This window comes from Varroa destructor, unplaced genomic scaffold, assembly GCF_002443255.2.
Source record: "Varroa destructor unplaced genomic scaffold, Vdes_3.0 BEIS01000001.1, whole genome shotgun sequence".
NCBI lineage: Eukaryota > Metazoa > Arthropoda > Arachnida > Mesostigmata > Varroidae > Varroa > Varroa destructor.
Window position 1 is genome coordinate 19,950,781 of NW_019211454.1, and position 25,032 is coordinate 19,975,812.

Genomic DNA, 25,032 nt, shown 5'->3' on the forward strand with positions numbered 1-25,032 from the left:
CCGCTGCTATTTTACCTTTCTCACACTTATTTATAGAACAAAGAATGAAAGCAAGTTACAAGGAGGGTAGTTTTTAAAATGTAAAACTTAAACTACTTTCTCGCAGGATCGCGGAACACAGAACATGCTATAAGTTGTTTTTCTGATTTCCAAGCAATGAGCATTAATACAACTGCGTTGATCATTCTAGCATGTAAATAATAATAGAGGAAGGTGACCTCGAAATTATGAATCTTTTGAAATACTGCGGGGATCTCATATGCAAATTTCTACCTTTAACACTCGACAAAAAAATCTCTTGTTCTCATAATAATTACTATTTATTATGACGTATGACTACCTCCATATTATGCCAAACGAGTTATCGCATCCATTATATACCCTTCATTTTTCCTCACAAACCGTTAGAAACAGCTGCTGTCCTAAATATCGCCCATATCAGACGTCGTAGCCTTTAAAGTTTTTTGCTATATTTTTCAGATTCCCTGCTAATAGGCCCTATGATCTTCATTACAATTGGGCAGCAAAAAGGTATCTATCATTAAAACAGATCTACTCCCGCATTTTCTTTGCAACACGGCGTTCGATTACCCATCTTGTAGTCGAGGCGTCGTGATCAACCTAGGTACGAATCAATGAAACATGTGCGCTCTATTCGAAGAATTTGCTTTAAGCCTAATGATATATTTACATGATTTCAATGTCGAAATGTGTCAAAAACTCCTTCCCTGTAGAATGCCTTCCGTGTGATCGTACGTAGCTATGCATCTTTCGTAGGCCAACTTAAGGCATGCAAATTTAATCGTTGCTGTCCACCGCGACGCCACAAACGGCGTTTTCGATCCTAACAAAGTGAAGTTATGGAAAGCGGACAGCCCTGAGCCAATCACCACTGAAAGGGGTCGTATAATACTATAAATACTTGTTGCCCTACATATATATATATATATGTCTTTTTTGTAACAGGTCAAATATTATGATAATGTTTGAATAAATACTGCGTCTACAGATATATAAGCACAAAGCGAGTGGTTATGCAGTTCTCGTTTTTGGCACATAGCAACAGGACTCAGTTGGTCTGTTTTATTTTGATGACTAGCGATATGGCCAGTCGTGAAAGAGTTGCTTAAACAGCTGGCTTCGACGAAGGAAAGCCTAAGCAACAAAGGGCTCGCGATTATATGCTGGAGGAGTTGGCAGCACCGTCCAACTCGACGACGGGAATGCGGCTCGGACCTCACGACAAAGATGCCGATCTCGTGACGCATTAACGGTCGAACTATCGGTAGACAGCATTACCGCGAGAAGATTGAAAAGTAGACCGCTTGTTAGTTAGACGAGACGTCCTCTAAACGTTCTCTCGAGACGGTTCTGACCAAAGGAAATTAAAACCTGTATCTTAAGCGACAGCCAAAGCTTTGGTGTTTTCTGACCGTCATCAGGGTCATCCAACTTCACAAAGAACTGTCCGTCGCTTTACGGCACAGTATCTAATTACTTATCTTATTATCTTACTTCATCGACAACGAATCGGCGAATCCACTGTAGGGGAAATGCGAGCAGAAACTCCGTTGGGAAACAACTGAGGTCACAATGAGTACTACTGCGAGAGCGGGATGTACGTCAAGAAAACGAAGCAAATACTGAATACGTGTTTGGCAATGGTGACTTTGATGAGTGGGCGTAGCCTAACAAAAACAACTCTATGGAGAAAAACTTTCATTTGGAAATATTCATTTTCGTATTTGACGCAGCAAAATTATCCTGACATCTTGACCGTACTAGCTGGCATCGTTGTTGGATGGACTTATTCCATATTAAATATGCAGGTGCCAAAAAAATTCCATCTTTCGGGTTTGCGAAACAAACCATTTATTTATTAATTGATTGTTATTATTAATCCGTAGAAAAGCAGTAAAACATTTTAATGTACGAATCGTTCGTAAATGCCCTATAGGCAGAACTCGCTATCATTACTTATGCTACGCGAGAATACCGTAGCAATGAAAATGGCATTTTTCCCAATACTAAAAGAAGTAATTCGTAGTTACTGCCACTTAAAGTGCCCATAAGAAAAGGTACTTCTCATGAGGTTCAAACTAAGTAACAGCACACGTCCGATTTCCAAAAAAATATAAAAAGTGTAGAATTAGAGCTTGTTCATGGAAAAAATACTAATCAGTAAATTAGATCCAAGGTATGAATATTTATGAAACAAAAACAATACTTGTCGCATCAATGACGACAACTGTGTGTAAAAAAAAACGACTGTTTTATGCCCATTGTTATTAATTATATAACAAATAATTTACTGAAGAAGTCTGCGTCGCGTCAAAATCAAGCTAGGGTTTATTTTATTTTCTAATGAATAGTACGTTTTGACAATGAAACCCGTGTACTATATATGTACATATATAAGGAATTTTGCCAAGGATAATTTGAAAAGTTAAGGTACAGCAGTTTGCTAAAATGGGTTGCTAAAACCTTCAAGTGAGCAGCCCAGCCTGATAATACGCGTCGCATCACGAAAGCTGCTGAGGGAAAACCAAATTCGATTAACAGAAAAAGGTTGTAGTTCAAAATACGTCAAACGAAAACCTAGTTAATATAGCTGCGCGCTTGAAATAACAGGCGTTAACATGTTGTGTTGCTCGTAAAACTTTCATAAGATAATTTTACGTAGGAGAGAAAGCAAATTAGAGAATCTTCCGCTCGCAGCAGGTGTCACAGTTATTTGGTTTGAAACGAGTGCCTTAATCGAGCAGCTGAAGACACTACCTATGTGATAATGATAAGGAAGTCCATCATGACTGCTGACAGGCTGGGAAAAAGCGTGTGGTCGATTGAAAGTGACTAGTAGAAATAAGTAAGATAATGGAGACGAAATCATGTTCCTTGTTTCCCAAGCTTTCATATAAAATGACCATTTATTATAGCTGGTAACCTGGCAGAATCTGCAGTAGAACTTGATATGGTACTCATGGAGCTAGCGAAATGCTGAATGAAGTTTCGGTTCCGTACAAATATTGTATCTTGGCAAAACTAGAAGAGTCAATTGCATTGCTACGGTTCGGTAATATCAAACAAATACTAAATATAAACAGCCACTAACCATAATACACTTTGTACTGGCAAAATAGAGTAACATAATTATTTTCGAAGAGATTGGATTGAAATCTGCAGTAATTGTGGCCACCACGGTCAGCTAGTACTGGCTTAGAAACAAAACGTTTTATTGCCCTACAAGCCGGCCTTCTAGGATCGTTTTCGATATTTTTTATGTAACATCATTCGTCAGTGTACCTGCATATCAGCACATTTTATTCTGTAAGAGAGCATAAACCCTTTTTGGTCTCTCCTATTCATTCTCTCTTTCCCATTTTTGGATGATACCCTGTCAAAGCAACTCTCCCTTACGCCTATCCTTGCTCGTTTAATTAAATCTCTGACGAGAATATGATGTCTGGCGTAAAAGTACATTTAATTTTCAATCACAAAGTTTATGATCTAATTCTTATTTTGATCATCCTGATATAGTATTTATAGAAGTATTTATATTATTATCAACAGTAATTAATTTTACGAAAACTGATTTCCTTAACGTAGACTTGATATTTTTTTTATTTATGTTGACTTATGGAAGCGCAATGGAGTTATCATCAAACTCAGAACTTAAACTTAGTTTGCTCAGTTTTCGTTAAAGGTACTGTCTTATTTCAGCCGTGTAACCTGAAAAATTCTTCTATCTGACACATTAATATAAGACTGTCCTACTTTGCTATCGTGGCATCACCATTTAAGACAAGGGCGCTTCGAAACAACCACTCACGCAGTTTTAAGGCGATTACCGAGACATACTTAGTTCCTTCGGGCCATTTCAATGGATCACACTTCTTCATCAATCCCCTCCGTTGCAAAGGAGACTGTAATTGGACTCTGTGAGATATATGGACTGAAAGCTCAGCAAGGTGTGTCCTCTATTACACATGGTTTTGTAAATCTTGATCCCTAAATTGCCACAGCTCCGAAATCACACAGTCATATTAACGCCCTATTTTGTATTTTTATCTTTAGCATTCCTTAAACCTATATCTCTTTTATGCCATTTTCCTTCTATTAGGTAATACTACTGAGAGCATTGCCTTGGTCGAGTTTAGTTCCCTGCCCTCATTGTAATCTTTCATATACAAAAAAACACTTGTAGTGTTTACTGCAGCACACCATTCAGAATATAACATCCATCCTATTTATACTATTCGTCAACATTTCTAATGGCGTTTGGGAGAATGTTAGTGTGTTGCAATGATAAAGATAATAAGTAAGTATACTGCCACGCTGGTTCAACTCCCAGCATTGGCAAAACATGTTTCGAGGAATATAAATAAAATTTAAGGTATTTAGTGAAAATAAAGAAACATTATTAAGGCTAGTAGCTGCTTGTGTGGTTGCCACGCCGTTTCATCAGTTTAATGTAGGAATCCCAAAACGCACTCCGATTAGACATTTAGTGAGGGCAGGTCATTGATGCAGTACCTAAAAGAAATTATTCCGAAAGCCTACTCACATCCTTCTTCTTCTTAAAAAGTTCTTAAAAACTTTCTCTGGTAGAAAATTAGACTGCCTATTATTATTTGTTGAACAGGAGATGATGATGTTTTAACTTCGCAGTAAAAGCCAGAACTTAGCCTTACAGTTTCGTTCCCTCTTCTTTTACCCTTTAGGAAGACATGTCACCTGCAAATCGCTGCAGGCCAGTGTTCTCCACGTAACTCTGTAAGGGACCTGCATCCTAGCCACTTTAGTGATTCACGATCCTAAACACTTGGAACTATCGCTATCTAAACGACGGGTGCGTTTGTAGTATTTATTGACGCCTGTACCCCTTGAGCTCTGATCAACTTAGCTTTGGAACACCGAAAGTATAAAGACTACAATCTTGCAGATTAGATTCGTTCGCTGATCTTCAATTGTTTCTGCTCTTCGCTGTTTAAATTTTGCAGCGTTTTGTGCTCGTGCATCATTATATTATGTTCAAAACAATTAAGGAATATACCTTAGAATTGTCCTAACCTTGCAGTCGCAGAGTTGGTTGATTTCTTATAATCTTTTTCGAACCCGTGGTATCTTGGCAACTTCGATGCACACGGTCGACACAGAGACAATTTTAAAAGACATTGGTGAAGTTTCAGAAATTACGGGCGCCCATAAAACTGGAAGAACCGGCAGCCAAACAATTTAAGTATGGACGGCGTACCAACGCGGTCGAAAGCTACTGTTCTGCCTGAATAAATCTAGAAACTTAATAAAGCGGTTGCATCACATCCGACAATTCCTAAACACCTCGTAGTGACAGCAATGTATGTCTCATGCGGAACTGCTCTGCTCGATGCCTGTCCTGCATGGCCAGAGAATAGCGGATGACAGGCAAAAACATTTCTTGGTATTATCCCGAACGATCCTTGAGAATTGAGCTCGTAGAAGGGAATTGCTAAAAAACCACTAGTACAAAGTACTTTTGGTAATACCTTCGACGCGTCACTCTGAGAGCTTGAAGCATGATGCCAGAAGCTCAACGCAGCTTCTGTAGGGAAAGTCAACAATGACTGCTTACGAAATCCTGCTTATCAAGAGAGGATCTGTCAAGTACAAGGGGCACGAAACAGTATATCTATGCTAAATTTGTCAATTTCAAGGCGACCTTCGACAGAGCACATAGAGATCAGATTTTATTCAAGCTCACCGAAGCAGAAATGCCTAACCAGTATTCTAAGCAATAGAACTACCTAGCGATATAAAAAGACATTCAGGAGCTACAATTTTCCAACAGGTTCCAAAAGTGGCTCAAAGCAATGGCCTCAGTCCTTTACTTCCTCAATCTTCCTAAGCGATCTCTCAAGCAGCATAATTAGTAAGCGCCAGTATCTAAGGGCAGATGTCCTATTCTGTGCCAATGATCTTGCGATTTATAGAACAGGTTGCTTAGAGGTCTAGCAAATATTTATCCGATTTCAATACTATGTAACGGAGAATGACCTAGAAATCAACTTTGACAAGGCTAAAGTTTTGGCCAGCTTTGAAGCTCCAAGAGGAAGCGGCACTAGCAGTAAACAACATCTCATAGCTATGCTATTTTTTAAGCATTTATACTATTTACGTCTAACTCTATCGTGCTTTTAGGCCTACTGCACCGAGTCACATGTAACAGAACGCGTTGGGAAAACGCCGGTAGTAGGTGCTGGCATAGAAAGATCGTCACTCCTCTTTCTGAATAGGACAATTCTCCTTTTCAATATCAAGCCCGTTTTAACCGCCTTTAACGGCATCCAATTCATTTAGGAAAACGTCAATGAGGCTCAATTGTGCACCCTACAACAGGTAGAGGCTGCTTTTTACCTGCTTTTTCTTTGTCAAGCAATGGGCCTGCATGCATCCTGTTATAACCGTTACGTATATTTGGGCACGCCACTATTCTTTAACGGTCTCTAGCGCCAGTTTGGCCTATCAAAAACTCCCATCCACCTGGAATTTATCTGACAACGCAAGGGTAAATAGTCGACACAGTTTTTTTGGCGCTAGTGCTATGGCAGATTGCATATAGAGGGAATTATATAAAGAGAATCGACGTGTTAATCCGTTGCGTAGTATATGGTTCCATGATATTATGCGGGTTAATGAGATTCGTGAAACAACCAGAGACCCCGGCTGTGTCCGCTGCGTAGGTTCGATTCACCTACTACTACCTACTGTGTAGGTTCGAGATGTTATCTTTCTTTTGCTCCAATTCCATCAAATGAACTATTAGAATTTGAAGCTTATTATAGTTGTTGTACTGTAATATTTTGAGATGAAGTTCATTATCTGCAATGCAGAGATGCTATTTCAAAAAGAATTAATGGTAATAACCTTTGAAATCTGACGTATCTCTACTGCTTACCCATCGAATATGCTACAATATGGTAAATGTAAATAAATGCTCTAAGTTACCAGTAATTCGTTTCATGCACTCAGTGTTGTTGGGGTAAGTGCCTCCGGAAAGGTTGAACAGTGGTGAGTAGAATTCCCTTCGTTCCGGGTCTCCCACAGTAAAGTTAAAGCAGATTCGTGCCTTCTCCTCTTCGTCCATTTCACCGAATTTGTAGCCTTTCTGCTCTTTAGCTGTAATAATCAAACAAGAAAAAGGCCAAATTAGACCTATTTGGCCTATTTGCAGGTTGACTGCTATGCTGAAAATTGCGAACAATTCTTTAGTGGTAATTAAATTGCTAAGCGTTTGTGATATACATGCGTGCTTCTCAGGGCACATACGAATTAAAACTATAATGCATTAGCAGTAATTAAAATATAATTAATTAAGTAGTAATTATTCGATCTCAGACGTCGAAGAAAATTAAAATAAATAATTTAATCAGTCAATTAATCCTCAAGTTAAATACACCTATACCATACTAGTTGACGATATATTATCTAGTTTAGTATCTCCACAAAAAAATCTTGGCTATAAAAATATCCGTTTCAGTGCCATAGTTGTGCAAAGTGTAATATAACATCTTCCTTGTTAAGCAATCAGTTTTGAGGATCCATATCGCTTCACTGGACTTCGTACGTATTTGGAGTCATCTGCGTAGCAGTGCGGGGGAATAAGGTCTTGCGAAACGTTGTTGAGATGTAGTCGATCACGACAAGTCCTTGTATCGCTTGATTGATCTGGTTGTATATGCAGCTTTCTATCAGTTCTCGACCAGAATTAGACAAGTTCGTTAGATGCGGCTTAATTAACGGGTCTTCACGGATCTTTGACTAGTGTTTTGTATATACGCATGTTGCCCACTTCTGATTCTGTAACGAGCCGATCTAAGTTTTTCAGATACTGTGCCATGGCTCCAGGTAATTTTGGTCAAATTGATGTGTGTTAAATTAGTGTGCTTGTTAGAAGTACTTAAGGAGATTTGTCGATGATTGTCACCTGCTGCCGGTTATAAGAATCACGTGTTCTCTCTTAGACATTTAACGCTAGCAAAATATGCGATCCGATTACTTCCAAACAGGAGGGCTTTGCTAGCTTAACCGTTTAATCTTTGTGCATCTGCAGAAGTCCATATAGACTTGTTGTAGTCGCCCATTTATTCACCAATTCCTATCGAGTGTCGCAAAGATACCATACCCAGTGCAGAGATCGGCGTTGAGGTAATTTGGGAGAACAGGTGCATAGATATGAGTAAATAGTTTATGGAAACCGGAGCGGATTTTAGGAGTGGATCAAACAGGGAATCGTTTAATAATTTTGTAAATTGGATTTCATTAGAAATTGCTCTATCTAACATCGAGCTGGCCTCATCTAGATACAGAAAATTAAATTGTCCGTTTAGGCGTCCTTGTCGCGTTAATATGTAACCTTGTTTTTCATCACCTATTTATGTCAAAGCCTTTTGGGAGGTTTCTCTTTTCTGATCGTAATGTTAAGTTCAGAGCTTGCTCTTGGATAAGCATCATCATCATCATCACCATCATCATCATCTAGACGCGTGATACGCATGCTCCTTGCCTTTAGATACGTAGCTTAATTGAACGTGTGATGTGCTTTTTATGACCCAGGCGAGGTATTCCTTACTTTTACAGCTTAGCTTCCTTTTACTCAGGACCTCTAGTTGTTGTCTCCAGAGCACATCTTAGTAAACTAACTTGAAAGCTTTCCCACTTTTTCTAAATGATCCCAGTCACCATACGCTTGTGTAAAAATTACCTATTCGCTTAACTTACTCTAAATTATCGAGGCCAAAAGCCTGTGCTTTTTCGCGGATTAGCGTAGTGAGGTAGTGAGCTGGCGGAAAAATCGATGGATGCTGAATCAACCGATAGAAACGAGAATAATTTGTTGAGTTGTTTCTACAGAATTGCTCGAATTTAAACATCCATATTTTTTTTTAATTAAACAAGTGTTTCCTTTCAAAATCTCAGATGAGACATTCAAAGCTTATTTTGATCCGTGCGTCGAGCCGTCGAAATCAGTGCTCGTTGCTATAAAACAATGGTCACATAAAACCAAGTTTACAGATCATTTCGGCCAAGCTGTTAAATATCGCACTTGCTTCAGGGCGACATTACCATCTAACTGAGACAACATCCCATTAGAGATCTCAAAAACGAACTGCTATTCCTTGATGCTTTTAAGGTCTGTTTTTTAATGGAAGTGTGGGTAAAATCAGTAGCCTCGAATAAGGCTGTAGATAGTTTTGTACTAGAACAAATGCAAATTGAATGTTAGGTTAACAAGACCAAGTCGTACTACTGAATCTGGAAGCTCGTTCGTTTGGAATTCGTTGTACTAGTAAGAGTTTATATTGCCCCGAAGAAAGCGACGCGTAACTATTGGAATGGCCTAATTCAATCGTGTTCATGAAGGCGAAGGAAGAGAAGCTTTGTTGGCCGTGGAATCGGGCCTGCGGTCGCAGGCCACTCAGAAATTCACGAACATCGTTATCTTTACGGGGTTTTAAGTATACGTCAACGACAAATCGACATCGAACGTTTCATCTGTAGGAAGTCGCCTAAATGAATATGAACGTCAGCGAAATCGTTCGGAAACCGAGCGAGAACCCTCTTGTGCATAATGTGACACATGCATGAGTTGGATCTGTGTGTCCAGCGCATATTTGGCCTCGTGACTGCGAAACGTCAGACAACACTGAAAGTCGTAGCAAAGTACCATTATGGCGAGTGGCGACCCGCATGACTTCCTGAAGCCAGTTCTCTAGATTTGGAGCATCAAACATCAAGAAACTTCGACATCTCTGCTCGTAACGTCATACTAAAAGCGAATCCATGTAACTTGACAACGCTGACCTTCTCTTCATTTCGCAGTCAATATTGTTCCACCAGGAAGGTGTCAACCGTACTGCTATGAAATTAGAATAATAATCAGGTATTAGCTAACAACTGATAGCAGGTTAGTCGCAGCGTCTTTCAGGGGCCCTCGGGAATAGAAATATATTGTTTTCACAACATATAATTTGTATTCTCACAGTGAGTTTCACTCACTTTACAAATTGGTCGAAGTAGATATTCAAGTAGCAATAAAACATTTTTGATTTTAGTTTTTTCTGGAGCGTATTAGCAGGTGCAAAGAAGGCTTAAAACGGTTGCCTCTCTGAATACCTCTCTGAATAATAGAAAGGGTAGGGTGAGTGCCAAATATGCCTTTATGATCGCGTTGAGCTCGAACCAAGTGTAGTTGGACGGTTTCTTGTCATGTAGCCAGGATATCATTGTGCTTGGACTCTGCTCAGAATGTGGAACAGACCTAACACAATATCAGTATTAGATTATTATTATCAATAGGCTTCCAACTGGTGTTTAAATGGGCTTGCGTGCGGCATCGCAGCAAAAAATACTGATGACTTGCCAAATAGGACGTAGGGCAAGGATCGATGTCTCGTTTGTTATTGATATGCACAGAATATAATTATGGCATTAATTTTAGGGTTGTTGAACGTATTCGATTCGGCGAAGCGTGCCGTGTCGATATCGCATAGATTTTACGAAGGCCACTGAGATTTTTTGACATGAAAATTCTAATCTTGTTTTCGTAGGTTTGCACGATAAGCATTGGTAAGGATTACTTATTTCGATAGTGATCTGTTTCTAAGGACTGATAATTTCACGAAAAATTATCCTTTCTGCCAGTTCATTGAAAAAATTATGTCAATATGACACGACGAAATTTCCATTTGCATAGATTCGTCTTCTCCAGGAAACATTTATAGAACCCTTTTGTATAGACAATATAATGTAGTTACATGTATACTGTACCATAATAAACAGTATGCCCGCGAATAGCGCCCGTCGCTCACCAGTATATAGTTGAAGGTCTTCTGTGACTATAGTAGTGCAGGCATAAAACGTAATTCAGTCTGTTTTCTCGAAAGTAGGCCTCTAGAAGTTTCCTGCGGACCTAGCAGTAAACATTTCGAAAAATCATTATATTACTAAATTATTGTTAAAAAAAAACATCTTACAGTGAAACTCCGTTGCGCTATGCAAAACCCGTAGTTGCAAATCGATTCATTTGAACGGAAGATCTCCTGTAAAGCAACTTTTCATTGTTCTACAAACAAATGGACATTAAGTCTTAGTAATGCACTTAACGAATCCACAGGCTTCATTCTACGTCTGCTTTGCCGTTAAAACATCTTATTCTACCTATATGAGTAGAATAATTTCTTACCTATTTTTATCTAGAAATAAGTAATTCTAATTTTACTATAAATAAAGTCGATGTCAACTTGAAATTTGTTTGAACGATCAGTACCTTCGTGGCCCTCAAAAGAATCGTCCGGTACGTTGCAGACTTCATTTTGTGACGTTTTTACATTGAACCGGAAGATACATTTTTGCTGATAATATAGAGGCAGCAACGGAGGTTGGAGTGAATTGGACTTCCAGCTCCGCTCCTATAAGCCATACAGAGTTAAACTGCAAGTATAATCATTTTTACTCAGATTTCTCTCTTACTAATCGCAGAATCTTGCAGCTCGGTATCCGTGTCGTTGCTTTCTCTAAGAAAAACTGTGATGCTCTGGGAATTTCGAGTGCGACTAAGAGCAACGTATAATGCCTAAATACAGATTGTTGGAGAAGACCGAGAAAGTCTTCCATTGTTTGTCTTCGTGCTTTCCGTATTGACGTACTTCTCTGCCATAGGATTTCAGCGCCTTCTAAAAGATGCTGATCTTTCAAAGCATAAAAATGCTGCCTCAAGTGTACCCTTAGTAATTTTGGTGACAATAGGATGATTGTATAAATCATAGATGAGGGAAGGTTTCGTTTTCGAATTGGGATGATTGGTGAATTTTTTCCTTAGTTGAAATGGCAGTCTAGATATTTCTGGACTGTTGAAGAGGTCTCTGGAGAGATGTGTTGCGTCGGTATCATTCGTAAGTCACTGAACGACCGAAATCTTTTCAGATTTCGAAAGTCTTCGAGTAATTCGAGCGTAGCGCCAGGCTTTGAGTTGACAGAACCTATATGAACGATCAACATATTTTAACGTTGAAATAACAATTGAAAACCTTTGAAATTGACGTATGTGGGCGTTAGTTTTATTCACAGACAGTAAGGTCAATATACGGCTTCGGGTACCTTTTAAGCATTGGTTCTTTTTCATATGGCTATAGATCGTGTGTTTGAATAATAATTTGTGTAGTTCATCTACAGTTGGATTTCAGCTTGCTACTAAAAATCGTAAATGACGAGGACTGGACGTCTAACGACCAGTATGTTGTCGGCGGGCGGAACGACATGTCGTTGGCCGGTTGAAATCACAAATATTTATTAGAAAAATACACCATCCACCAGCGAGCCTGTCGTCATATGATTCGGGAAAATCATACTTGGCAAATAGTTGCCAATATTGAAGGCAAGATGAATCCGATTAGCGGAAACGGGGGCCACAACATCAGCTCATGCTCAAAGTATCATTTAAAAAGGCGCCAGGGTGATAATGGTAAAATCATCAGATGATTTATTTGCTTCGCACAACCGTTCGTTATCATAAGCCAAACAATATCTGCCCTCTTAAATTCTATAGATTATCATGTTCCTTATATCAAAGAAGGTTACTATCAGGAATAACAAAGGTTGTATCAAATGATATATTATTATTATTATTAGCTCATTTATTTACTGGAAATATTGATTCATATTCATTAAACCATAGAACAGGCATATATTGAAGCAGAAAAATTGAAGCGATACAAATAATGCTGCAATATGAAAGAAAATTATTCTCAAAGCCCATTCAAGGTGGTAACTAAAAGAACTTCAAGGTACTAAACCAGTAGCTGATATAAAACTTGTTTGAGACGGAGATTTGTTGTAAAAAAGTCCTAGTTAGGTATACGATAATATCTTTTGAATCCTCGCATTTTTCCGCCATTCACTGGCATGCTTGCGATACAAACTTTTCACAATTGAGCACCTTCCCAATACTTAGCTCATTACTGTTTTAGCCTGTGATCCCCCCGCAAAAAAATTGTATCGTTAGGAGTAGCATTTGTTCATGAAATGAGTGCGGGTGCCGGGTGTGAAGTTCCGCACACGATTCAGTTTTTCAGCATTTTTAAGTGAACGCACTACAGAGCCACTAAGAATCGGAGCTGCCACACGCTTCTGAAAAACGGAGAAGAGCTGGGATATCGTGTAACTCTCGGAAAAGTCAGTGCGAACACCAGGTGTATCTAAGGTTTGGTGCAAGCGAGTCTGATTACACACGGACATCTGCAGCTGCTCCCTTTGAGAAAAAGCTACTGAGACTAGGCCAAGATCTAAACGCTTTCTAGCATAGGTAAACAAGAAGCTATTTAGAAATAAACTAGCATTAACTGAAAAGGAGAATATTTAATTTGGTGAGAGAAAAATTATAGTATTTTAATTTTGATATAATCAAGAAAAGCATTTAGAATTATTAGAAATCTAATATACCTTATTTTTTTTTTACAATTAAAAGGTTTTCGGTAATTTGACCCATTTAAAAGATCGTGACCTAATGTCAACCTTTACGCAGCACTCAAAGGCTGCAAGGACCTCCAATCGGCAAACTACTGGCATCCATAATAAGTCGTCCGTGCTCCCTTAAAAAACGAGTAACCATAACGGAACACTTTATTTTTGAACAGATGGGCAGGCAGAATGCAGCGCAAAGGTTAAGCGTACCAAAGGAACAAGACCACCACTAATGCCCACATAAATCGAATGCTGTCTACGTTATCGACGTGCAACGGCCAAGAAACTTCACAACTGGATACGTGCCAGACCGGCACATAAATGCGGTGTCCTTCCTCTTTCGTTTACGGATATAGAATCTGAGTAGATAATCAAGGGGGCGTGTCGGAGGTTTGGTGAAGACGTCGGTGACGAACGGAGCATACACTTACATAAACCTGGTCAAATATTTCTACTTTAGGCTAGAAGTATTTCTCACTCAAGAATATATTTAAGCACAAATGCTCCCGATGCAAAAATAGTTGTTTATTCTATCCCAGTACTGCATACGGAATACAGATTAGCAAACGGCTCTTTAAAGAGCTCTTACAAAACTTTTACATTCTCGAAATGTATACGAACGCAATCAACGATGTTATTAGAAGCTTAAGCATGAAGACGACACGCTTTAGAAAAATGACTAGCACCGTCACTCAGAATATTACAAAGTTCATGTGTGTAAAGCTCAACAACTACAATAGTAGCCACGGTGACAATCGCCATAGCAATAACATGACCCTAAAACTAACCAAAGCAGCAAAAAGCACGCGATATAATGAGCCGCAAGCCATGAACCAACAATTCGATAAGGCCGTGTAAGTCACTCGCCAAGTAGAGAATATGAAACGTCGCACCGGCAGACAGATTCTTCACACTAGAATGTGGTAAACAACAGAAAAAAGAAAATTTGTTCTGCAAAACCGATAAGATATATGAGGTAGAACATCACGTACTGCCGAAGGACACTTTTTACGCTCTAATCATCTGAATGATCTGGAAAAGCGCTAACAGGACAAAGGAATGTTGCAAAGAACGCCAGACGTACCGACCGACTTAGCGGCCGCCAAACAAATTTAACCATAGTGCAGTGGGATAGTGAAAGGGCAAAAAAAGTTCCTCTTATGGGTATTGATGTGCTAGTTCCCTGAAAGACCTGCACAATGTCAAAAAGTGAGCGCGTTCTACAGCGTGCAGGCCCCGGCCCAACTTGCCTTTGCACCAAGGCGCCCTAGTGGCGAATTTTGTGTTCTACAAGCAGACATAGGCGACAGACAGGGCTTCTTCTATCTGAGGGACCATGATCACAAATTTTTGTCTTGGCATAATCGCTTGTCAGGTTTGTCGCAAATCGGGACAGGACTTAGATGATTGCACCGATCACCAGCTGCTTTCAGTTGTTCTAGCAACAAATTATAACTTTGTTGGTCCGTGAGTCAAAGCCATAATTGGACCAATCGCACAAGTGACACACGAACACCGACGTTTGAAAATCACAGGGGCGAATCTCTCAGCAGCCGAATCGAATTTCAGGGCGCACAGGCTCTCTAAGGAATGGCGAGCTTAAGTGGCACATTTCAACTGAAACAACTAAGTCTGTTGTTTAGTGCTTCCGAAAAACATGGACGAATTCAAACTAGTATACATCTTATCAGAACGGTCCTTGATCTGGAAAAGGACCCATATAGGCGGCTACGTACTTACACTGAAGAAGATCGTGATAACTGCCACAGTGTCTCCGCTGGACCGATTTACTAAGGCATGGTTCAATTACATGTGCAAAACCGTAAGGTATGGCATCTGGCAGCTAGAGCCCCGGTGTCACCGCGTGGTATCAACTTACGGAACTACACAGTATACACATTGTGTAAGATCGCTAGTGTTAGGGCTTAGCGGACCAAGACTCTATCTGAAACGGGCATCTTCAACAAGCTACTTTTTTAGTACGTCGCTAAATGATTTTAGTAAATGCATGCCTGAAGAAAGCCATGTTCCGGTTAAGTAGCAAAAAGTTCACTGTCTGCGACGCCGAAAGGGAAATACGATCCTAAAGGGCTCTTAAGCTAGCAAGGCACTGTAACTAAAAGCTGTTATAAATGACTATCATAGTTCCTCATGGATTGCCTCTAGCATTTGCCTAATCTCGTAGACATTACCCAGCACGACTTCGAGCATCGGCATTCTGTTTTCGCAGACAGTGAAATTCTTCTAATAGACGTCCAGCGTATATATGTGTAGTATTTTTCGGCTTCTGATCTGCATTCGCCACGAGCTCGGGCCGGTATACCTTTGAACATGTTGGGTTTTCTGTAATTATACTTCGAATAACGGAGTAACTATCGGAGGCGATGTAAGACAACGTAATCCTGTGGAACAAAATAGATGTGTTATCCAGGATGATTACGTCGGTTTATAGCAACTTGCCCAGTGAAATTAAGAGTAATCAGTTGCTTTGAACCATATGTAGACGACGTTCGGTCGTATGCCACTAGCCGATATCATCTTTTACAAGCCTCAACAACTTTAAAGCTCCATGTAACTGATGTAAGGTTTAATGTTAACAGTAATGAAAACCGTAGCGGTGGTGAAGTCCGCTGGCTGTAGCAAACTCGCTTTTGTTCGGTAAAAACTCAATTCCGCACGTTAATTACTTCACTGATACAAGAATTACGATAACACTTAGCGAACGTGCTTTTGACGAGCATATGTCTTAGAAAACACATAAGCGATCAACGACAATGATAAATGATTCAAGCAAGCTTTCGTTCAAAAAGGCGCTTACTTCGATCTAATGCTCTCGGCGAAATGTCCCCTTGGGTGTCGTTTGATTACAGCTGGTATGGAGCGATCAATCAACTATGTCCATTTGATTGGATAAAGCTGGACTTTTTCATACGTGTTCATGCCTTAGCAGGAAACAGACTTGTCTGCTCTGTTACGCTAACGTATTGAAGGAATGAACTCGTACTCATTCGTTTTTCAGCGTACTGTGGTCATGCAGTGAACGCAGTATGTGGAAGCAGTGATTCTTGCACAAGACTGCAATCCTACAAACTTTATAAGAGCACGTAAGAAATTGCCGATAGTTTTTCAGACGTGTGCAGCAAGGCTTCATAGTATAAGAGTACAGTTTAACGTATAATAAAATCTGCTTAAATTTTGCTTAGAAGAAAGAAGAGATTTGCGTAACTATACCAATTTGTACATAGGTGCACTCTTCTGGCGAAGACACCGACGGGCAGAATGACCAAATGTTAGCAAACGGTCTCAACTAGGCAGAACGCGATTATTTATTTAATGACAGAAGTAACAGGAAGGATAAATGCATTTGCATTATTGGCTCTTTATCTCGAGAACCACAGAATGTCAAGGAAGAGGTAGCAGCCCTGTACGTCAAAAGACGAAATGGATTCTCTGGACCTTACAACAGCTGCTGTCTGCGGATGCGATCTCATCAAACGGAATAACAGGTCAAATCTGAATTTTCGGCTGAGGATTCTGTTTTGTGCTACCAGTGCAGCCTCTCGTTTGACTATTCCGAACACACGGGACATAATAGAAAACGGCATTTCCAGGCCACTTACGCGCGATCAGAATTTTTGAGACGCCTATCGGGGGTTTTTCTTCGCCACGTTCAAATGATGTATGATGTCGATCTGTCACTGCAAGCTGTCTACAAGACAATACGTGAGGTGAAATGGAAAAGGATTATTTTTCTTCAACTTTTTTTTTTACGAAACCTATTCGAGTCAACAGCATTAAGACTATCGAGCGCGCTCAGGCTCATACTTGAAAGATGTGACCCCAGTTTGTGACACTACTAAGGCCATGTAATTCTCGCATACTGGAGCGAAGTATCTAGACTGGAGTTATCGTAAGTGCAGAGCATCATAAGCTTGTTTCCAGAATCACAGTATAAGAAAGCCTAACTCAAAGCCTATTGTCTAATGCGCCTTTATGACCATAACTGCGGTCTGCGGGTAATGTGATATATAACGATTTCGCATGGAGTTTTTGACACGATGCCGCACGAATTGCTTGTTTCGGTTTTGCAGCAGAAAGGTGGCGTGCCAAAGCTGACTATATGAATATCAAGCGTTCTGAGATTGATGGTCTATGGATGTCATGCGATAATAGGATGTCGTCAAGAAACCCTGCTATAGTTTATTCTTCATGTTCTTCATCCACCCATTTAACAAACGATGTGGACTCTTTGTTTTTATCAGAAAAAACCAGCAGTGTCTACGGAAATAATTAGAGGAATTCTGCAAACGAGCAAAGAAGATAGAATCCGAACTCTTAGCTCACAAGTGCAACCTCCTCAATCGACTTCCTAATTGAAAGATACAGTTACACACTGAAGAGATATTATTTTGCCGCAGTAAACTCAATACAACTGCATTTGTCGCGATCTCGTGCCACATGACGTCAAGGTCCTAACCCTAACCCTGGCTTTTCAGATGAATTATTCGATACTATTGCTATTTCGATGATGTCTTCGGTCAAGGCAATAACCAGAAATAATAAACTTACAAATATAAATGTGGAGAAAGTTAAGCGCGTGAAATTAAATTTAACATACAAAAAGGAATCGATAATTATATAGTTTTGACGTACATGATTTCACTAACTCTAATGAGAAATTTGTTCTCTATTACATCATATTAAGAAGTATGTACTAATAGAAGTTCTATGGGCCCTTGCACCTTGTCTTTGCTTGCAGATACTTTTTATTACTGTAAATAGACAACTAGAGTTTTCCCTCTTGCAAATATATTATTAGAGATTATTATAGAAATACCCATAGCGATTGTCTGCAAGGTCTACTCTTGATATTTTGTCCGGCCGTGGAGCTCTTTTTGGCAATATATGGCAAACATATAAGGATGAACATTACATTTCTGCTTGGTATCAACAAAAGGTAAACGAAGTTTCTTTAACTTGAAGTCCACAACTAAAAGGCTTGTTTAAGTAAAACTATTTTATTCAGTAGATGTAACCATGCAACGCTTTAGCTCCCTTATAGTAATGATGATGATTGCACTTCTGCCTCGACAAACGACATTCAATCACTGTGCGATAAACGAGATCTATTTATGCCAACGAGAAAATCCGTGCTCGTAAGCAGACAAAATACCGGAAGTGAGTGCAGTTGTAAATAAACGACCGAATCGCTTGAGCCAGAGACTAAAGAGGAATAATGGTAGATGTAAACAACCACAGCTGCCGCGAGCAACAAAGTAAAGAACAACAAATTCAATTGACCTCTTGATTTATAAAATCGACAATAGAAAAACGGGCCGGTCAGCAGTCTACCGATCAGCAGGCCTATGCTCACCTGGACTCGGCAAAAGCAATAATACGCTCCTTGTGGATTGCGCGGTCCTTAGAGCAACTTAAGGCAATAGCAAAATCATCGAGGTGGGATGATTATATGAGCTCTAAGAAATACTGGGGAGCGCTAAAAGCTCTATCTGGCTTATTGAAAGATAATTATGCCTACCAAAAGATCGGTTCGTCTAATAAAAGTCGAGACATGGGATTAAGTACCTTTATTTCATCGGAAGACATGATGTGCACAAGAAAAATAGCATTAAAACCGTATCCCGTATGCTCAGATTAGTTGGGAACATTTATATAGTACGAAGAAGGTGATGACCCAAAAACAGACATGGTGGACTTTGTAAATATCGTCTATAGCTAAATTGCTATGAAATTGGCGTTTGTGACTAAAAGTTCCACAGAACTCTTAAGATAAAGCATACAAAATTTTGAGAATTTTAAATGAAATCGTCACTACCTCTGTTCCGCATTGCAAGATCGTAACTTTAGCCCTTTTTTATTCACGTAAATCGACGTCACAATCGACTCGACGTTTCAGAAAATGCCGGACGAATTCAGTACATAGGATTTAGTGCAAGTTTAATGCGGCGACGATGTCTGCTAGAGTAAAATCGTATAAGTTCCAAGTCTAGGCTAGGCCCGAACAGGATCTTTAGCCAAACGTGTGAGATGAAAGGGCGAGTTTTATAAGCTCGTGGTAGGTGTTTGGAAGAAAGCGAGAGTGTTCTATGGTTTGTTTAAATAACTATTTGGCAAATATGCATGTTCTTTCACCTTCGCCCGATTAAGTTATAATAACTTTTAGGTAGATATATAACAAGCCAATGATATTTATACGCTAAATTAGATATACTAACAGATACGGAGGACTGAGCGATGATTCTGGACGTAAGATCCGCGAGCATCTTGAAGCTTTGCCAATAATACGTTTAAAAAGAAGGATCATCTGTATAATCTGTTCCTTAAGTATGATTGACAAAATCGGTTGGTATACCGAACATGATATGGATCTTACTTGCACTTAATTGAGGAATAAATATGGATTCAAAAAATAAGATACCAACTTCTCTTATATAGAACAAGATTCTGGAAAGAGTGATCATCACGCAAACAGAAAATTCTAAAATACAAAAACAATTCACGTGGAAGAGGAAACGAAGGAGTAAAGCAAATTTACTTTTACTATTTAGTCAACCACTTGGCCCCATAGACTGGCTCCTATATAGGTACAGTATACAATGATCTAAAAACCTGTTTGTAAACCAGCATAACTTCTAGACCTAGTCAGCCAAAATACGTTTAAGAGATTAACGGTGCATAGGTATGAGGTAGTGCGCACTAAAGCACTGACTAATCCTATAAATAAGCTTATTGTAATTAAAAATCTTGGAGGTAGATTTGAGTAGTAAATAGTCCAATGCAGGTTCCATAGGTGTTTATATTAAGTTGTATAAATCACAAGCCGTTCTACAATTATAGTACCAACTTGTCCTTCCAGGAATGATATAATGAAGGCTGTTACATAGGGTTGAATTTAGATGTGGTACGTGTCAAAGACTTACCCCATAGCGACTACAAAATGGAGTCAGGATTTGTAATACTAAATTATATCACTTGTTAGACTTGTTGTGACCGGCGTAACCAGGAGTGGGTGCAGGAAATCATAAAAGCACCTTTAATGGGCGGTTATCCCAATAGAATACCAAGTTAAACATACCATTAGTGCTGTCCACCAGCTTTCTTAATGTAACCTGCCGTCCTCAGAGCCATTTACGTACATGGTACAGCCTCATAGGTTCTTACGTTGCCAAAATCAAGCCCCGGACTTGTTCTAGACAAACTCGCCGTGGCAATATCCTTGAAGCAAGGTGCTCAGTGTTAGGAAACTTCGTACTGCGAGCCCCTAAAGCGGCAGGCGCGCGACACATTTTTAGCACGATTGTCTGCCACAGGAGAGATTCACCAGGTTCGCGGGTAACGGTACACTGTCCATACCTTACAAACGAAGTAGTGCTAGCAATCTGCTCACACTAGTAATACCTTGTGTTCAAAAAGCGAGTGGGCTCATATAGTTTATAACTTCTCCAGCTGTCTCAACCACTTTATATGCGGAGTATTCTATATGCCCGGACTTGAAAACAGTGTATCAGAATATTTACATAAAAATGAATAAGAAGTAACTAGGAATCTACACACCATAACGGAATGGAAAATTGCTTAGGCCAACATATGGTGGTTGCAGGTCCGGTAACATCCATTCAGTATAATACTAAGGATGCTACATTTCACGAAGCACCATGCGGCGGATTCTCATGAAGGATTCATGTCTTCACACTCCCAAAATCTAGTTGATTCAACAACTTAAGGCTAAAGATTACGCACAGCGAGGAGCTCGTCAATTGACTTGTTGAATGATGACAACAAGAGCAGCAACAAAAACAACAAGTGAACGGTAAGTTTTCTAACAAAATCATCTTCAACAATGAGGCTTATTTTGATGTTAATGGTTTCGTAAACAAGCTAATGAGTTGCATTGGAAGAACCGATAATCCATATGTGTTTTATGAAAACAGAATGTATACCAAATGTGTTATTGTTTGTTGCGGATATTGGACTGGAGTCATTGTGGAATAGCCCATCTTCAGAAACCTTGCCGGACGTGTAGAAACAGTCAATGGTGAGCTGTATCCGCGTACCATAATCCAATTTTTCATGCGTCAAAACATGCGGTTCTAACACCACATCACATAGAAATGGTATTACCAGACCTTCTTTGGTCGTGCAGGACTTGCCGGAATTGGCCTGATAATCGACTCTGTTCACCAATGTATTATCGTTGATTCGAGATTAAAAAGCCCCTTAAGATACAGTAGAAATTGGCAACATTTGGTGTATTAGCAGTGTCGCAGTGTATAATGTATTATCCCGAAACAAACCCTATAAATATTTTGGTGGGAAAGGATGTGAGGCTATCATACAAAAATTTAAGCACACCAAAATTCAAATATAAATGAACGTGAAATTCCAAAGTGTCTTGCCACCTATCATTTTTCGTATGACTTGTAGAGACGGCATTCAGCTATTAAGATCATAAAATTTGTAAACTGTACAAATGATTTCCTCATATTGGTTTTATAGGTCATGGCAGAACCATTCGCAGTAATTACTGTATATTTGCACAAAAAATTAACATCTTATTATTTGCACACCAATTGAATAAGTAATCGCGGAACTCACATCGCTAGTGACATCAATAGACATAAAAATCCTGAGGTCGCCAGTATAATTGTGAGATGAAATGTTTTCAAGTATCATCATTGCATGCTTAGGATAAAAACACGAAAGGGCAAAAGTGTAAAGCATGAGATTTGCGAAACTCCGATTGGGGACATGCTAAGGTCACTGAATGAACCGCCCACTCATGATCGCTGAAGTGACGGTTCGACAAATGAGAACCTATTCAGCTGACTGGGTTTGTCTACCCCTATCATGCGAAACTTTTGAACTACTAAAGTATGATCGACTTAATCAAAGGCATAGAAAACATTATAGTGAATGCTATGAAGAGTTTTACGTCAGCTTAGACCTCCTCCAATCATAAATAATTGCTTGTAACTGAGTGCACGTAGAAAACTTTGCCGTAGCCGACATCACCTGTCGTCAACTACACCGTACAAGTCAAGAAATCGATCAAAGTTATCAACCACAGCTTCTCTACAACAAGAAAGTTAGTTGGTGGTACCTTTTGCGATGGGCCGTTTTTCTTCTCAATTCCTTTTCCTGTTTTAAACTGTATATTTCCTATATTAAACACTGCAAATCTTTTACTTTGTCCAAAACATCTTAAGACATAACACAAAGTTTCAGTAAAAAAATTGCCGAATTTTTTTTTGAAAGAATCGGAAGAAAACCGTCGGTCAGAGGAGAATCGATTCGGTCTCGTGCAAGAAAAAAATTCCCAGGAACACCGCCCAAGTGTACAAAAACAGATGCAGAGTAACTACAATTTTTCCGAATGCAGTGGCTTAAGTAGAATTAAGTATAGGTATACCGTAACGAATTTTAGCTTCTCCTTTTGATACTGATAAATATAAAACAATATTATTTTCATTTAGTTGAGATTTATCTAAGATACGAAGTCCTTTTCCGAAAGGAGACCAAAAAAAGATGATTTTATGGTAACTATAAATAGTGTCAGCAAAAAAAACTTGCTTCTCACTGAAAGTGCTCATTTGTTGTGAGATATGCACTGTTTCTAACAGGACAATAAGGTTTAAAGAGTAGCTTACTCACCCGGACTGTCCATGACTCTCATGCAATCTCAATCTACGCAAAAAAACATAGTCTATTAAGTCTAAAGTAAGAGATTTTACTTTCCAATTGGCAAGTTGTAATCGAGTTTGATATATAATAGCAAATAAAGCAAATGTTCGCGGCGCCAATAAACACATCAAATATAATCTCTATTATAGTAATAAAAGATTCACGGGCAAAATACAAACACCATCTCCGCAAATAAGGGTGCTACTAAGAAATGTGACGAAAACGTCCAAAGCTTAGGGTGCGCCATAGACGCGATAGATGAAAACTCAAAGATGAAGATAAGCAACAAAGGCTGTAGCACAATAAGCTGATCGCGTATCGACGGTACTAGATTTTGCAATCGATTTAAGAAGAATATACCAGCGATATGTAAATCATTTTGACGAAGCCAGCAATCATTGTGATTCGAGAGGACGGTTTTGCGGTTCGACCCGTGGCTGCCTGCAAGTGGTATCAAGAGTGCTTGATCTTTAGAAACGTGATATCAGGAGATAGTTCCAAGTAAACTCATGCTAAATAAATTGGTGATTATACAACCGTATAAAAAGTATAGTAATATAATCCTTATCTTTGGTGCAGAGTATTTAAAAAAAACCTATGTTTAGATGCACGCCGTCGGAGTTATTCGCTTCAGGTAAAACAACTGAAAACCATAAGTTGTGCGTCTATCTTTTGCGAGCAAGTTGCATGGCAGGTTTGCAATTGTCGATAATTACACACAAAGCACAGATCAGTAGGTCAGAGCCAAACTATGTTAAATCTGCTGTCGACATAATTTTATTTGATAGCCGCTGACCAATCTTATCCTGAATTACAATCCTCATGTCTTTATATCTATAAGTAAGATCCTTATATCTATAAGCATGTCTATTGTATATACACGTAGATATTGTATTAGGCTAGAAATAGAATTTCCGCGTTTTTACTGCGTAAAAGATGCCATATTTTTATCTTTGTGACATCAACTTATTGTGTTATCCCCTTCCCCCATCATTATTAATGGCATTTTACCGTCTGTGAATATATTTAATTATTCCTCTTCGCTAGAAATGTTCAGGTTTGGTATTGAAGAATTCGTCCAGAACGGTTTTTACCCTCCATAGTTAATTGTGCTGTGCCTTTTCCAATGAATGGGAAAAATAAAGATCCGTTGATGCGAGGTTAGGAGAAATTGGAGGGAGCTTCCCATTCGAAGTTCACGAGGGCAACTGAACTGGCGGGGCATAGCCTTAAAGATAATGCATAACTATGAAAACTTATCGTGTCTGTTTTGTGACCAATGCAGGCGTTGTTCACTACAGCTTTATGAGTCCTGGGTCGTCGATTACGATTGAGAAGCACTATCAGAAACCGGAGGATTTGATGAAAAATAGCTGCATAGGCAGTAAAGATTAGTGAACAGAGCTAACCTATTATACGACGACGCTTAAACTTTCAACCCCAAGAATCACGGCAACAAGAATGCGGAAGCTACAGTTTAAGGATCTCTGTCATCCGCCATATTCGCTAGATATTGTTTTCATAGGTTACTGTTCTTTTTGAAATCTCGACAACTTCTTGGTAACAAAACGACAGAAATCTCAATGTGGTGTTCGATGTATTTTTCGAGATCCTATAGACTCTCGCATCCCAGACTTTACAGCAGTCGTCTATATGGGTTAACGGGGGAAAAAATGGTGCACACTTCGATTAGAAACGAAAGAATAACTAACCTCTAGAAAAGTTGAAAAAATTAAGAGCTCACTATGTTATATTTAATATTGAACGATCATATATATATATTGTCGACTACTGACGGAAACATTGGCGCCGCTCATCATTGAACTACAGTAC

The 25,032-nt window shown here is 39.2% G+C and overlaps 1 protein-coding gene across 3 annotated transcripts in view; it reads right to left on the reverse strand.

Moving 5' to 3' along the window:
* Neto (Neuropilin and tolloid-like) overlaps window positions 1–25,032 on the reverse strand; it is a 60,675-nt gene that overhangs the window by 22,618 nt on the left and 13,025 nt on the right. Inside the window, exons 2-3 of one of the 3 annotated variants that reach the window (XM_086987975.1) lie at window positions 6,985–7,155; window positions 692–892 (exon numbers count right to left, since the gene is read on the reverse strand). Coding sequence is in view for 2 of the 3 variants with exons in the window: in XM_022810275.2 (XP_022666010.1) it covers window positions 6,985–7,155 (171 nt within the window). In the remaining variant the exon portion in view is untranslated. Of the gene's footprint in view, window positions 1–691; window positions 893–6,984; window positions 7,156–10,847; window positions 10,967–25,032 lie in introns of those variants that run through there. The other 2 variants (XM_086987966.1, XM_022810275.2) reach the window with 2 other exon arrangements.